Here is a 16,469-nt window from a genome sequence, read left to right as displayed (position 1 = left end):
GATAATTTAAAACAGTTTCCTCTTGCAATCTCCCATTTGAACAATGCTTTAAAGATTAAGAGGCGTATCTGAGCTAGCATGGGGCGAGCAGAAGTGTCAACGGATGTTCCCCAGACCGCCGAGCTCTTTGATGCTAATTCTGGGTGCATGTGTTGCCACGTTGTGATCTCCACCGATAGAGCTGTCTCTCCTGCTCTCCGTGCTCCCTGGAGATGCTCATCTGCAGGCCCAGTCCAAAGCACATCTTGCTTAAGTGGAAGTGATGCTCTGGTTGGCGTGTCAGAACGAATCAGCCCGCGTCCCGCATTTACCTTGGTTATCTGCAGGCCTGAAGATGCCAAGTTTGTCAAGCACTGTGCTGTTACCATTTTATGTTCCAAAGGAACAGATATTCGCACACATTATACACAGGCACAGTGGCTTGTATCAGTCTCACAAATTGCTCATGTAGATTAGCCATCGCCCTTGGAAGCTACAAACTTTATCTGTGGCTTTATTACGCCACTTTGTTTTGCCACAGTCCTGCGATGTAATTTAATCCCATATTTAGTGCACGCTCTGGACTCACTGTGTCATCCAATCCTGTTGCCAGAGGGGAAAACATTGTGTAACTAAAGGTTGAACACATCCTCGGCCAAGCTCTAATGAAGTTTTGAGGGAAGCAGTAGTTCCACTCAGTGCTTTTGTTTCTATAATGAGTCCAAGTATGCAGCTGTGAAGTGTCTAATGGGCATTTTTGGTGAAAATACACCATAAACAGATGAGATAAATAGGGTGTGATACTCCTCCCTGCTTGTTCTGTGAAATATTCCCATAGTGGTGTAAAATAACAATGATGTTTAGATTCGTTTGGATCTTAAAATCACAGTCTGGCACATAGATTTTTTATTTTCAATAAAATCATATTTATGTAGTTCTTTACATAATTTATAGCATATTAGAATGTTGTTGTAGTATGTTTATTTAAATAAAAACATATTAGTATGTTTTTAGTTGGAGGTTTCTGCTATTTCTATTATTTCTGCAAATAACGTTTTTTTAACGTTTTAAATAAAATGTGAGTGTTGCTTGCTTGCTTGTTGCTAGATTGTTGCTGTGTGATTTCTAGGGCATTCTAGGTAGCTGCCAGGTTGTTGCATTGTAGTTGCTAGAATGTTTGGTGCTAATGTTTAATTTTTTATTCAAATTTAAATGTAAAATCATTGCATCCACACTTTCTATTCATCATAAAATCCTGAAAATAAAATGTATCATGGTTTCCACAAAAATATTAAAGGGATAGTTCACCCAAAAATGAAAATTACCCCATGATTTACTTGCCCTCAAGCCATCCAAGGTGTATATGACTTTCTTCTTTCAGACGAATACAATCGGAGTTACATTAAAAAAATGTCCTGGCTCATCCAAGCTTTATAATGGCAGTGAATGGTGGTCAAGACTTTGAAGCAAAATAAAGCGCATCCATTCATCATAAAAAGTGCTCCACATGGCTCCGGGGGGTTAATAAAGGCCTTCTGAAGTGAATCGATGCGGTTGTGTAAGAAAAATATCCATATTTTTTTATCCATAAAACATGGGGTAATTTCCATTTTTGGGTGAACAATCACTTTAAGCTGCACAACTGTTTTCAACATTAATTATAATAGGAAATGTTTCTTGAGCAACAAATCAGCGTATTAGAAAGATTTCATGATTTTTTCATGTGACACTGAAGACTAGAGTAATGGCTGCTGAAAATTCAGCTTTGCATCACAGGAATAAATTGCATTTTAAAATAGAAAACAGATATTTTAAGTTATTTTGAGGTTGTAATAATATTTCACAATTTTACTGTATCCTTGGTGAGCATGAGAGACTTTTAAACGGTCGTGTAACTGCTGTCACACTAAGTATTTTAACTCCACATCATCAGGCATTGTGAATGTGACTTGGTGGTGAGCGTCAACAATGCCGTTGGGCTAATGTGTATAAATAGACACACTCACATGCATTACATGTTCCCTGAATCACTATGGATTAGTACTAATTAATGGCTCAGATCAATGTGTGTAAACGCCAAACCTTAAATGGCATTTGTGTCCATTATGTTTTAAAACTTTGCCAGGCGTATAATTACAGTCTTTAACTGTTCAAATCCACCACGCAATTTACTGACCTTGTGCAAGTTTATAGTTCAACTCCAGCCTCTGAAATGCCTCATATAAATGATCTTGCCATTAATGTGTTCGGCATTATATTTTATGTGCTTTCCACGAACTAAACATGCTCCCATTTTCTGTAGAATGCAACTTTTTTAATGCCGTAATTACATTTCAGGCAAGGCCTGCAAGCAGCTGACAATTCTATAAATAGTTTTTGGTTTGATATGGTGTTTTTATTTCATATTTTAACTCCGAAATCTTGGCCCTCTGTTTAGCTGTTAAAATAAATTCTTGCAGATGTGGCCTGAATAAACTCTGCGAATGTGGGAAAATTGACGCTGAATATTCAGCTTTTCACTCTACTGCCTTTTACAAATACACAGAAACTGTTTATACTGAAACCTTTTGTTTCCTGACAGCTTTATCTTTTTTCAGTTACATTACATTGTCTGAGTTTTTTTTTTTTCACCTTTGCAAGGTGTGTGTTTTGAAGGTTGTGTGTTCTTTTGAAGACTGCATAAAAGAAATGAGAATAATGGCTGGCGTACGCTCTTAGGTTTCCCTTATCTCCTGTAAATGAGCTGTTTTATCTCCATTTGCGCTCAGCGTAACAGAGAAGCCCCGGCCATTTCATTTGAAGTTACCTGATCTGAAGGTGTGTGTCCTGCTGTGATGTGACATTAGGTGAAGTGGTGGCTTCCCTCCAGAGACCTACAGCCCTTATGTGAGAACATGCCAATATGGCAGATAACCAGCACATCTCATTAAAGCTTTATGGTCTCTTATACATGCTGTGTCATTACAGATGCCACACCCCCGCAACACGTGTCTCTGTTGACCTGTTGTTTCGTTGCTTGACTAACGTTACCCAGCAGCATAAAGAGATCCTAGTCTCAAATTTCCTGTTTACACCTGGTATTAAGATGGTGGACGTTGCTAAATTTAAACAGACTCGTTCTTTGCACTGTAATCTGTATATTTATTTGTATTTCTTTTCCATATTTGTATTATATGAATGATTTCTGAAGGATCATGTGACACTGAAGACTGCTGAAAATTTAGCTTTGCCATCACAGAAATACATTTTCTATCTTATATTGTAATAATCTGCACAATATTTTGGTTTTTGCTGTGTTTTTATTAAATTAATCCAGCTTTGGTGAGCATAGGAGACTTTTGGACAGTAGTGTAAGTAATTGTTTTGGGGGTTTTTAGAGATGTTGTATTTAGTGTTGGGCAACGATTAATCACGATTAATCGCATCCAAAATAAACATTTTTGTGTACATAATATATGTGTGTGTACTGTGTATATTTATTATTTATATATAAATACACACATGTGCATGTATATATTTAAGAAAAATATGTTGTTTATATATTAAATATATTTATATATAATATAAATTAAATGACTATAAATATATACATTTAAATACATGTAAATATTTTCAATATATACTGTATGTGTGTGTATCTTTATATATACATAATAAATATACACAGTACACAAACATTTTTTATATAAACAAAAACTTTTATGTTGGATGTGATTATATATTATAAGAATTTGTATATATTAATTTTTATTATAATATAATGAGTGTATTTGTATATATTTGAGTAATTAAAAAAAATAACATAATTTAAATACTTAAAATAAATCTTTTTGATTTTAGGGAGAACTGACTCTTTAAGATGAATACAGATAATTAAAAACGTGCTACATGACAAATATAAAATGGATTGAGAACTGTGATTCATCTTGACTTTGAGTATGATATATGTCCAGGACTCTGATACCCAACCTTGATTTCCTCCCTTTGTCAATTCTTCCAGACCCATGTGCTTCGTAAAACAGCTGGAGATCCCACAGTATGGGTACAAAAATAACGTCCCAACCAGTACTCCACGATCCAACCTGGCCAAGGAGCTGGAGAAGTACTCCAAAGCCAGCTTCGACTACAGCAACAGTTATGACAACCAGCCTCATGCCTATGGCAAGAGGTCCCTCACCCCGAAGCACCATGGGCAAGACACCTCACCCAAAGGATATGATGGCAAGCTTGGCTTTGTTATTCTTTTCCTCTGTCATTGAAGCTGGTGAGGTAGAAGGAGTCAGAATTGATAAACTGGTCTTTCTCGAGGGGATCAGATGGAAATAAGATTAGAATTAGTTTTGTACTGCCAGACGTCCTTGCGGTATTTTCCATTAAAAAAGAATTTCTTTTCTTTTTTCTATTTTGAAGTGAAGGCCTTCTCTTAATAAAAGCTTTAGCTTGGATTTTTCACAGGCAGCCATCGAGTTCAGTGCTCCTTTATTGGAAATCCTACTCTACTTATTGGCTTCTGAAATGATTAATAACCTAGGTACACAAACCCAATGAAGGGATTTCCAATTTGCATGCAGCTCCTTTAATTTAATTATGACTGAATAGATATTTTTGACCACCATAATACATATGTGTGAAGAATGTATAGATATATACATCTATAATAACATTTTATCCTATATGATATTCTCTTTTTCTCTTTGTATGTATGCATATAATGCAAGACGTTGCAAGACATTCTCTTATAGATTAAAATTAGCAAAAAAAAAAAAAAAAAAAAGCAGTTATGTAGGTGTTAACCTTTTCATTTCTGGTCCACAGTGAGAGATGCAGACAGATGTTTGAATGACGCCAGATTTAAAAACCTATCGTCTGGATGTTTATCAGTTTTCTCAAACATTATGTTTCTCCGTCTTTGGTTAAAGCTTCATTTTTGGAGGTTTTTGTGTTTGGTAATGTGCAGCATTGTAGCTCGCAACTGCAGCCCTGGTCTTGATAAATGAGTGCACTTACATTTGTGAAGGAATCAAATTAACTGGAACGATTTTGTTCAAAATGGTAGCAGTTGATTTCATGCCCAAGCCAGAAATTGTAGAGATTTCCTGTCAACAGAATTCGGCGGGATATTTTGGTACAGTTTCATTAGCTGTGCTTAAAATAACTCATTTTCATTATAACTCATGGTTATTACATCAGGACAGTCTTGATTGCCCATAAGGAGCATTACAGCATGCCCTGCAGTGATAATATAGACAATGTTATTGAAATCAGAACACATACCACATCTCGGAAATTAAAGAGCATTCTTGCAAGTGATGTTACTTGCCTGTATGCTTTATCAAAGAAATGCAGTTTTTGACAAATGAAGAAAATTAAGCTTGGAAAAAAAATTAATGAGAATAACATTTAATTAATGTTAGGAATTAACTGCACTTCATTTAGACTCAGTTGGCAACATCAATTAGTTACACCCAGTTTAGTTGTAATGACAGTTTTGCTATTTGTCTCAATGCAAAATTAGATGAAAAATAAGATCAAATGGGAGAGTAGTATAAATCTTGAATAAGTGGTTATAACTGCATTTTAGCAGCTGATTTGTCACCTTCCAGTATTGAAGGATAATAACAGCTCCTTAGTCAATACTAGGTTTCTTTGTTTTCTCAGATGTTGTGTCTGAATGCAAACTAGGGTTTGAATGTGGATTTATATAAAAAAGAAATGCTGTATAAATGCTTCCCATACAGGTTTTAGATTTCATGTTAACAATGTGTAGCCCTCTGCATGAAACCTAGATACACTGTTAAACCATTTCTCCCCCTCTCCTCCACTCTCTCTCTCTCACACTCAATTTCTCACAGCATTCATCATGAAACATCAGATCATCTAATAAGTGTGTATGTGTGTATCTATGTTTCTGTCTGTGACTATCTATCTATCTATCTATCTGTCTGTCTGTCTGTCTGTCTGTCTGTCATTCTATCATCAATCTGTTCTATCATTTTGTCTATTTATCTATTTTTCTATCTGTCTGTCTTTCTATTCCACCATCCATTCATCCATCCAAGGTTATAGTGGCCGTCTGACCCACACGCTGCAGAGAGATGCCCCAGAGCCTCACCGGGAAAGGCCCGGAGCTCCTGGCACAGGTGAGGGTCCACAACTTTTTCCTGCCAGATCCTCTCTCATCCTCACCCACTTGTACAGCTAATATTGTATTTTGCTTTCTCTCACTGGGTATTTCTTAGTTTCTCTGCACTGCCTTCCAGTACGTAATGGTAGTGCACCGAAATGAGGGCATGCAAGTTTAGAGTCATTCGGGGCAAACCCCTGGTCATCTCCTCCGGGTTTTCGTGCTCTTTTGCACAGGGTGCGATTTCAAACAGTGAATGACAACAGCACCTCTGAGAGCTCTCTGCTGGACTCAGGGTCATCATATGAGCCTAATGGTCTGAACGAGCCACGGTTGCTTTAGTGACACATCGATTTCAGACATAATCTGTTTGGTGATAATGAGAGCGCAGGGCTGGAGGAGACCAGAGGAAGCTGGCAGCTGCAGGAACGCTGGGGTAGTGGTGCCCCTACCCTCTCTCACTGAGACAAATAGAATTAATGTCGATTTCAGCTGTAGTCCAGGCCAAGCCAGCTCTCACAGCATCCCTCTGGGTACATAGGAAAGACAATGACCTCTCTTTAAGGACAGTGAGGCAGCAGGCTAGAGGGAGTGGGGATGAGAATAAGAGAGAGAGAGAAAGAGGGACAGAGGTAGTGAGGAGCTGTAGGGCTCTATATATTCACTAATAAGCAGCTGTGCATGGAGATGTAGGGCAGTGCAAAGAAGAAGCTCACACTCTCTTCTTTCAGATCTTTTCTCCTCCCATCCTTTCCCACACTGTAAAAACTGAGGTGGTTGTAGAGTTTTAGAAATTCATCGACCTAATTATAAATATATTAATTGAACGTAAAAGGTTGTCAAAATTTGCCATCATTGCAAGTCTAGAAATACTTTTTTTTGGAGTTGTATGCAAATATATTGTTCAGTGTTATGCACTGCATTTCATGTTTTTTATATAAAAAGTACACTACGATTAAAAAGTTAGGGGTCAGTAACACTTGAAATGTTTTTTGAGGTAAAAGATAAAAAAGTAAAAATAGTAATATACCATTAATAAAACATTTAAAATAACCTTCTCTTTTCAGTATATTTTAAAATGAGATTCATTCTTATGATAGCAAAGCTGAATTTTCTGCAGCGCGTCACATGATCGTTCAGAAATCCTTCTATTTTGGTGCTCAAGAAATATTTATTGTTATCATCAATGCTGCTTAATGTTGTTGTCAAAACCATTATATGCTTTTTCAAGATTCTTTGATAAATAGAAGGTTAAAAAGAACACCATTTATTTGAAATAAAAATCTTTTTATTATCTTTTCCGCTTCTGGTCAATTTAATGCATCCTTTCATTCATTCATTCATTCAAAAAAAAAAAAAAAAAACATACCTACCCGATTCTTCTAAAAGGTAGTGAACACACAGAACAAAGTGCTTGCTGTCTCATAATATGCCACATGACCTTAATACTTTATACAGTACATGAAACGTGACAAGGGTAGCAAACAACTAACTAACGAACTAATCATTTTAAGTAGAGGTACAAATACAGCTTGACATCACCAGACATTAATTATCACACGTGACAACAAAATCAGCAACAACAGTGTAAATAAAGCTGGCAAGCAGTCAAACAATGCAACTATAATAATTATTCATGCCTAAAGCAGGGAAGAGGAAAGAAGGCTAATGGGACTGAACCACAAAACTACTGTTTCAGTCTAGGCATTTGAACACATAATTAATGTTGTTCTCCTTCAAGATCCCTTGCTTATGTTTTTGTAAGTTGTAAGTATGCATGAAACAGAAATTGCAATTATTTTTCTTCCCTATCATTACATATGTTAAATTACGCAAATTAAAAAAATGATGTGCATGGATAAATCATTTATAATACACACTGCAATATTCCAAACAATAAGAATTATCAATATTGATTTCATGGTGAATAATATGTGTTACCAAAAAATACAATTACATTTTTTTTCCAGAATTTATAAAAAAATAATAATTAAATAGTAATAATAAATGAAATATAATAATTAAATTAATTAATTAAATATAATATAATATAAATAAAAATGAATTAAATATAGTAATAATATATTAAAATAATTTTTTTAAACATTAGGTTTTTTTACATGCTTAAAAATCTTTTTAACTGTGCATATGAACCATGTACCCATCCTCATCGGTCATCCTTCCCTTCTGTATCTCAGCCTTTTTACTTCTTAATTATTCTCTTTATTCTTTATTCTCTTATCAATTCTCCTCTCTCTTCCTCTTTCGTGGCAGAGCCCTGATGACAGAGATGGGGATGAGAACGGAACCCTGGATCTGAGCCGGGCTGGAGGGATGGGGGAGGGCAGTGGAGGCACAGTGCTGACCCCCCTGCAGCCCATGTCGCCCCAGCGGCAGGCCCTGCTCAACAGCCACTGCTTCCAGATGAGCACGGCAGACTGCTGGGACCTGCCTGTGGACTACACCAAGATCAAACGCCTGGACGAGGACCACAAGGAGGTACCCCCCACCCCGACACCCCTTGAGTCTGGCTAGAGACAGACTGGAGCACTTGTGTCACTTTACATAAAATGAATTTAGAGGATAGTTACCACCTTTTTGGCTCATTGTATTTGTTGCACCGGAGAGTGTGATCATTTAGAAAATTCCATTTTATCATTTTGAAAACATCATTGGAACTTTACATTTGAATTTTCTCTTAACATTCTGAAGCAGAGTAACATTTAAAAACTGTTAAATGAACATCAAGCTAAATTGGTTTAGAAATAATGTTGCATGAACAATCAATAAATAATGTTTTTGTGCTAATGTTTTGAGAACGTTATTAAAGACCAGATAACAAACTTGGGAACGTTACCTGTTAGCTGGGGAAAATTGCTTGTGTTTGAGCATCCTGACACAGCAACAAAGAAGAGGGACTATCTGTTTGTCCAACCAATAGCATGATGAGGAGAAGTGTTCAGGAAACCTGTTTGAAAGCAGTCATTATTTCTGTTAGCAGTAGTAAAAGTGAAATAAATTAAACACTTCACCTTTACAAAACTTTTCAAAAATGTCAGTCGAATTAGCATTTATCATAAAATATATAAAGCAGTAATAAAACAGTACTTTCGACAAATGTGACTATAAAAATTCTTAAGAACCGCTTTCTCTTTGGTTTAATCTTCTTTCACCAGGCATTTTGCTTTCTTGTTAGCAGCTAACTGGTTATCTGAAAGACAGTTGGCAGATGAATGCTAGTCATATTAAGATTACCGTTTACTGCTTACGTGTTCAGCCCACCACAGCAGAAGCTTCTGCTTAGTCTTCCCGCTTTTCTTTTCCACTGTAGCTAAGCAAAAGGACCTGTTTATAATATAAAATTGTTTGCCTGTGACATGTTAATGGGAGCACAATTGAGTCATTTCTAAACCGTTGCTTGTCCTTGTGTAAACCTTAAACAGTAAACTGGTTGGGGAAGCTATTGTAGTTATTTGAAGAACGGTAGGCTGTTCCTTTTGAAGGACTGAAAGGACATCTAGTGTAGAGTGCTGTTACGGCATGCCTTCACTTCACTGGCGATTATTGCTTGAAAACGGATTTTTCCTCTGTTAATTAATTACTCATTAATGAACCACCAGACTTAAACTGTTGTTATTATTATTTCAAAGGGGAATTGATGTTTTTGCTAAATTGTTGGGGAACTGGAAAGAATGCAAATGAGGCTGTATGAGATTTTGTGCTCAGTGTTATAATAACATGGTATTCTTTTAAATGTGAACGCTGTATATTATGTAATTACAGTACTAGCAGGCCATTGTTCTGTTTTATACTGCATCATAACATACACTGAAATCTTTCTTTTTCTTTCTCCATCCTCATTTTCAGGATGACCTGGACCCATTTCAGGATCTATTGGAAGAGCAGCAGTATTCAGGAGACGTGTCCCTCCCCAGTCCCAAACACAAATATGCTCCCTGCAAGGAGAGCAAGAAGGAGCTCCTCACGTAAGCATCTGCACTGGATCGGGACTATCTCCTGTTGTTGACCTTGTAGCATGATTTTGTTATTATTACTGTGTGTCCATTGATATAAGAAATTAATAATTAAGCTAGGATGCATTAAATTGATCAAAAGACAATATTACAAAAGTTTTTTTACAATGTTTTTTTTTTATTCATCAAAGAATCCTGAAAAAAATGTTCCCATAAAATATTAATATAAACTATTTTCAGTATTGACAATGATTAAAAAAAACTTTTTTTTAATATATAAAACTATTATTAAAGTTAAATGTGCACTCTGTAATTTTTTATTTAAATTGTGCTGCATATCATTCTGGGCTTACTATATAAGCAAAAGCTTTTCTTAATGTATGGCATTTGTAAAAATGCACTATTGGCAGGCAGCCATTATAAATTAATTCAATTCAATTCAATTAATTCAATTAATAATGCTGAAGTCAGTATTATTGGGCTGGTCATATGATCTTAGCATCCATGTATAATAAAACAGCTTTTTTAGGCTACTATTAAAAGTGTAAACTTTAATAAGTTTAAACTTATTGTTTTGAAAGTACAGTTCATTTATTTGCATATAAAACGTTTTAATGATAAAAGTGACCCTGAGTGCACCTTAGTAGCTTTATTAATGCAACTGTTCTAGTAAACCATGCCTCATGCTTCTAAAATCCTCTCTTAAGGCTATCAAGCTGCCAACTGGCTGACAAGGGCATGCGTGATATGATGACATCTAACTCCCAGGATCTGAAGTAAGCCCTCGCGCTCTCGTGTTTACTCGGCAGGCACCTCAGTTGACCCTCAAAATGAGGTCTGTCTGAGGTTACGCTAATCTGTTTCATGTTTTCATTGCTTGCAGGTGTCCCACTCCTGGCTGTGATGGCTCTGGGCATATCACAGGCAACTACGCCTCACACAGAAGGTGAAGACTCACAAATATGCGCATTAAAAATTTGATTTAATACTTCACGTAATGTTTTGGCCACCCGTAGATTCAAAGAAGTGCAATGAGAAGCCCTTGGCATTTTTTGGTAAATGTGTTTCTTGCTCTGAAGTCTGTCAGGTTGTCCCCGGGCAAAGAAGAGTGGTATTAAAATAATGCACAGTAAGGAGGACAAGGATGACCAGGAGCCAATCAGGTGCATTTTTTAAATTCCTTCAACTATCCAAAGTAACTGAAAGTTGAATTTTGCTTGTTGTAACTTACAGGAGGACTAAGGTTACTAAGGTTTAACTAAGGTTAAAATCGGCCAGTTACTGAGGACAATTGAAAGTGAAGTGACATGTGGCCAAGTATGGTGACCCATACTCGGAATTAGTGCTCTGCATTTATCCCATCCAAAGTGCACACACAGCAGTGAACACACACACACCGTGAACACACACCCGGAGCAGTGGGCAGCCATTTTTTGCTGTGGCACCCGGGGAGCAGTTGGGGGTTCGGTGCCTTGCTCAAGGACACCTCAGTCGTGGTATTGAAGGTGGAAGAAAGCGCGCCTTGCTCAAGGGCACCTCAGTCATGGTATTGAAGGTGGGAGAGAGCGCTGTACGTTCACTCCCCCCACCTACAATCCTTGCCGGTACGAGACTCGAACCCGCAACCTTTGGGTTAAGAGTCCGACTCTCTAACCATTAGGCCACAACTTCCCCCAGAAGGAACTTTACTATGTGTGTGTGCTTATGTGTGTGAACTCGTCTCTGCTGTGCCCAATGTCTTTAGGTGTCCTGTGCCAGGCTGTGATGGCCAGGGTCATGTGACAGGGAAGTATGCATCCCACCGCAGTGCATCCGGCTGCCCGCTGGCCGCCAAGCGTCAGAAAGACGGTTATGTGAACGGAGCGCCTTTCTCCTGGAAGTCTGGCAAGACAGACGGCATGACCTGCCCCACCCCAGGCTGCGATGGCTCAGGCCACGTCAGTGGCAGCTTTCTCACCCACCGGAGGTACATGAGCGCGTGTGTGAGCATTTCTTAGCTAGGCCACTATATAGCAAGAAATCATTTTCTTAATCAGTATTTTAATAAAAATATCACAACATTCTTAAAACATGATATATTTAATTGAGAATTAGAATTATTAATAGTGTTGTTATTGTTAACTAAAATCAAAACTATTTTTAAAAATTGCTTTCATTAATTGAAATAAATAAACAAAATATAAATATTAGAAAATAAAAACTTGAATGAAAACTAGATATGTTGCTTTGGCAGCTAACTGAAATAAATAAGTTTAAAATAATCAAATACTTAAAAAGGGTAAACAAAATGACAAAATTAATACAACTTTAAAATATGAAAATAAAGCTACATTTGAAATGTTAATAAATACTGTAATAGTATTTAAATAACATAATTTATTAATAATATTACAGTGGATATTCAGACAAATAATATTTTTTTTTGTACCCGAATGGCATTTTTTCTTCTTATTTTAATAAAAAAAATAATAATAAAAAATAAAAGTGTTAACCTTTTTAAGGTTGAGGGTTTTTTAAGTTTATGGTTAAAACAATAAAAACAATTAGCCAGTAGAGTAAGAAAAATAATATTCAAGATATATTCTCTAAAACATTTTATTATCATAAAATTGTCCTGGTAAATGTTGTTTTAGGGTGTTTAGATATTTTACCTCAAAACAAGACAAAGATGCAGATTAGTTTGCACTTTTAAATACTTTGAAGCAATAAACATATGTGAATCAGTCAATGTTTTAATGCAGCAGACATATTTTATACATACATTCTCAAAGCCAGAGGAAAGGATTTCATTTCCAAAGTAAATCAATTTAAGTCAATAAACTAAATGAAAGAATGCACAATTATGTTCTTAACCTTGAAAAAATATGTACATTTTTTCATTAGCAGAATGTTTAAATTGGAGAGTAAAATAATCAATGTAAAAATGATTATTATTTGTTTTATTTTTTTGTACATCGGTAGTCTGTCCGGTTGTCCCCGTGCCACATCTGCTATGAAGAAGGCAAGGATGACCGGGGTTGAAATGCTCACAATCAAGCAGAGAGCAAGTAAAGGCATGTCATTTTTTATTATATAAATTACTAAAGAAATTACATTCATTTTACTTGCCATCAGTGGCATTTTTTACAGTGAATTTCCCAATGTTCCCTTCCAGGCATAGAAAATGATGAGGAGATTAAACAACTGGATGAGGAAATCAAAGACCTGAACGAATCGAACAATCAAGTAGAGTCAGACATGATAAAATTAAGGACTCAAGTAAGAGCAGTTGCCATCTATCACATAAGGCTTTGGCCATGTGTTCAGTCACAGAGATGCATTTGTCTCTCATTCTCCCTCCTCCCAGATCACCACCATGGAGACTAACCTGAAGTCCATCGAGGAGGAAAACAAGGCCATAGAGCAGCAGAACGACTCGCTGCTGCATGAGCTCGCCAACCTCAGCCAGTCCCTCATCAACAGTCTTGCCAACATCCAGCTTCCACACATGGTAAGAGCCAACAGACATGAGGCCTCACATGCACTCTTAAAAATAAAGCTTCCAAAACACTTGTGCCATAGAAGAACCATTTTGGGTTCCCTAAAGAACCTTTCAGTGAACAGTTCTTTTTTCTATAATATTTTAATAGTCTGAAGAACCTTTTTCCATAATAAAGAACCTTTCGTGGAACGGAAAGGTTCAATGGACTTTAAAGGTTCTTCATGGAGCCATTAATGCAGATATAGAACCTTTATTTTTAAGAGTGTAAGAGAGTAGTACAAAAGTCAGGATAAAAATGTTTCATAGTTACTTACAATCGTAAAAATCCGAATTAATTCAAAATAGTAATTGCATTTGTTAATATATCACCTACAGCACAATACATGTTTATCGGCTTAGAATAGACTGCCTCTTGTTGAAAGCCAGGGCCTGAGTCTGCATTTCAGACGCTATCAGTAGGGACGAAAATCCGGTTTCTATTGTTTCTCCCATCTGCTTCTTTATGTCTGTTGTTGAGTTCCTCGCAGTTCCATATGCTTCTGTGCTGAGGTCACTCCCCTTTACCGATTGTAGAAAAACAACTGCTTTTCAGTTGAGTAACAACATGGCCGCTGTGGATCAGATTCTCCCACACAATCGAATCACATACACATTGAGCCAGGGCACGATTGGACAAGCCCCGTTTGAATGTGGCGGCCATGTTAGTAAACAACTGAAACACGTCGTCTTGAATATGGCTCCTGAATTCTCCACCCCCACTGTCGATGGATGCTATTTAGAGTGCGCACGAGGGGTCCTCAAGCTGCACTAACATCAGACAACTGTTGCCTGTTCATGTGTCATGCCGCTCAAGCATAACTTGGTTGTAAAGTCAAATATGTCAGCTTTATTGAGACCACTGACCTCTGGCTTTTAGCCAGGCTAATAGTCTTTTCTCTACACCTCTCCCTTCTGTAGAAACCGATGCCACTGAAAGAGGCCCCTGTTAAAAATTACTGCTGTTTACAGATGCCCCAAAGAGTAAGAGATTCATTTTCCATAGTCTAACTTTATCCTTCTCCTCACTATCATTTTCCTCCCCCCTAGTCCTCCCCCTTTTGTAACACACAGTACGATGTGTATGCATCACGAAGGTCCATAGAGTGTATCAGTGCCACACATATTGACATAATCCACTTCAGGGAATAGCGATAAGAAAGCTGGGGTTGCAATATGAGCCATATTTATTTTTGGTAGTAAACTCATGTTATTATCGTAAAACACATTATTTTATCAGGCACAGTGATGCTCATCGATATCTGTCTGCTATTCACGCCGATCTGTTTGATATCACTTGTGAATGCCAGTATTACCTACATACTCACGAGCATGAAACTCACACCAGTGCATGCATACATAATGTATGTGCATAAATTTTTTTGTTATCCATCAGATATATATTTTTAGAAACAGTATGGTAGTCTTACGCTTGATTTAGTGACCATTTTAATGTGATTGGTCAAGCCCTGCATTTCAAGAGATGTATTTTCTCTAAAACCCTAGCTTTTATTTAGCTTTAAAGGCAGTTTTGTGGGATCATTCCTCCCTAAATATATCCTGTTTCCCCTTCCCTTTCTGTCTTAAGCTTTGATTGTGTGTTTGATTGAACATATTACACTTGATGTGTTTCTTCGATCTCCAATGATCCCGATCTGTTCCACAGGAGCCGATGAACGAGCAAAACTTTGACACTTATGTGAGCACTTTGACAGATATGTACACTCACCAGGACCAGTACCAGAGCCCGGAGAACAAGGCCCTCTTGGAGAACATAAAGCAAGCGGTTCAAGGCATCCAAGTGTAGCTTTGCGACTGTAACGGGGTCATGTGATCAGAGCGTTAAGAAACAAAAGAAACCCATCATGTAAAAAGTATGGATAACGAGTATGATTTTTTTGCTGCTGTAATTTATTGTATTATTTGGCATTATTTATGATTCTGTTATGCTTTTGACAAAAAATTACATAACTTATTTGTTGCCTTGCTTTAAGATGACGACTACCGATGGCAAATGTTTGGAGGACCATTCATGTTTTGTACATTTTTCATATGACCTGACATAATGTGATGTACTGTTTATAGCTGCTAATGTATGCACATTTTAGTGTATATGTATTTATTAATTGTAAACAAAAACCATCCATTATTTTAAATCTAAAGAGGTGCAGAGGGGATACATTGAGGGAATGTAAGGGCAATCAGCTTCAATCTGAGCTTCTCTTTATGGAGCTAATGGGAACTAATGTGCTGTGCAGGCTGTTCAATGGGTGTACAGTGGTACATTTTTGTGGTTCGATTTTGGGTACATTTTGTAAAAATATTGAGAAACGTTGTCTTTTGGTTCCAAATCATATTTATAGTGGTCAGTGTGGGCACTCTAATGCAGTATGTGTATTGTTTTTATTTTTGCTTGTTTGTTTTTTTTTTTCTTCTTTTTTTCTCGTTTTAATTCCCGAAATAGATGGAAAAATAGAAACAAAAATTGTGAATGCAAACATCATGACACGGAAACTCACTGGTGTAAATCCCAAGAAGTATTTCATAACTTTTCAAATGTTTTCAAAGTCCATTCTCTAAATGTAATGCTGGTTGAGGCCAATAACTACAGAAAATTTCAAGGAGACAATCCAACATTAATTCTTAATTTAATGATCGTAAAATGTTAGTGGTAGTATGATAGAATATCAGCAATATATGATAACGAATCAATCATTTATTTAGATATGGGATGCAAAAGTTTGGGTATATGCAATTTCTTATTCTTACCATAGTAGAAAGCTGATGAATCTTTTTACTAAATGTAAAGTATTAAGTTTTATATAAATCTTTTAATACAGTCATGTTTTAGGGTTTAAACATGGGTGATCAAGTC

The 16,469-nt window shown here is 36.7% G+C and overlaps 1 protein-coding gene across 1 annotated transcript in view; it reads left to right on the top strand.

The window, feature by feature from the left end:
* Window positions 1-15,945, top strand: part of LOC107732629 (myelin transcription factor 1-like protein) — a 69,396-nt gene extending 53,451 nt beyond the window's left edge. The window contains exons 11-23 of the mRNA XM_016544026.1: window positions 3,980-4,230; window positions 6,061-6,119; window positions 8,378-8,602; window positions 9,971-10,089; window positions 10,785-10,853; window positions 10,961-11,023; window positions 11,157-11,240; window positions 11,822-12,043; window positions 13,039-13,130; window positions 13,232-13,335; window positions 13,424-13,567; window positions 14,516-14,578; window positions 15,261-15,945. Of these exons, the coding sequence (XP_016399512.1) occupies window positions 3,980-4,230; window positions 6,061-6,119; window positions 8,378-8,602; window positions 9,971-10,089; window positions 10,785-10,853; window positions 10,961-11,023; window positions 11,157-11,240; window positions 11,822-12,043; window positions 13,039-13,130; window positions 13,232-13,335; window positions 13,424-13,567; window positions 14,516-14,578; window positions 15,261-15,401 (1,636 nt within the window). The 3' untranslated portion in view covers window positions 15,402-15,945. The remainder of the gene's footprint in view (window positions 1-3,979; window positions 4,231-6,060; window positions 6,120-8,377; window positions 8,603-9,970; window positions 10,090-10,784; window positions 10,854-10,960; window positions 11,024-11,156; window positions 11,241-11,821; window positions 12,044-13,038; window positions 13,131-13,231; window positions 13,336-13,423; window positions 13,568-14,515; window positions 14,579-15,260) is intronic.
* The last annotated feature ends 524 nt before the right edge of the window (window positions 15,946-16,469 follow it).

The sequence above is a fragment of the Sinocyclocheilus rhinocerous genome, unplaced genomic scaffold (assembly GCF_001515625.1).
Source record: "Sinocyclocheilus rhinocerous isolate Xijiao unplaced genomic scaffold, SAMN03320098_v1.1 scaffold1542, whole genome shotgun sequence".
Classification (NCBI taxonomy): domain Eukaryota; kingdom Metazoa; phylum Chordata; class Actinopteri; order Cypriniformes; family Cyprinidae; genus Sinocyclocheilus; species Sinocyclocheilus rhinocerous.
Note: the sequence above shows the minus strand (reverse complement) of the source record. Positions and strands in the feature narration are given on the sequence as shown.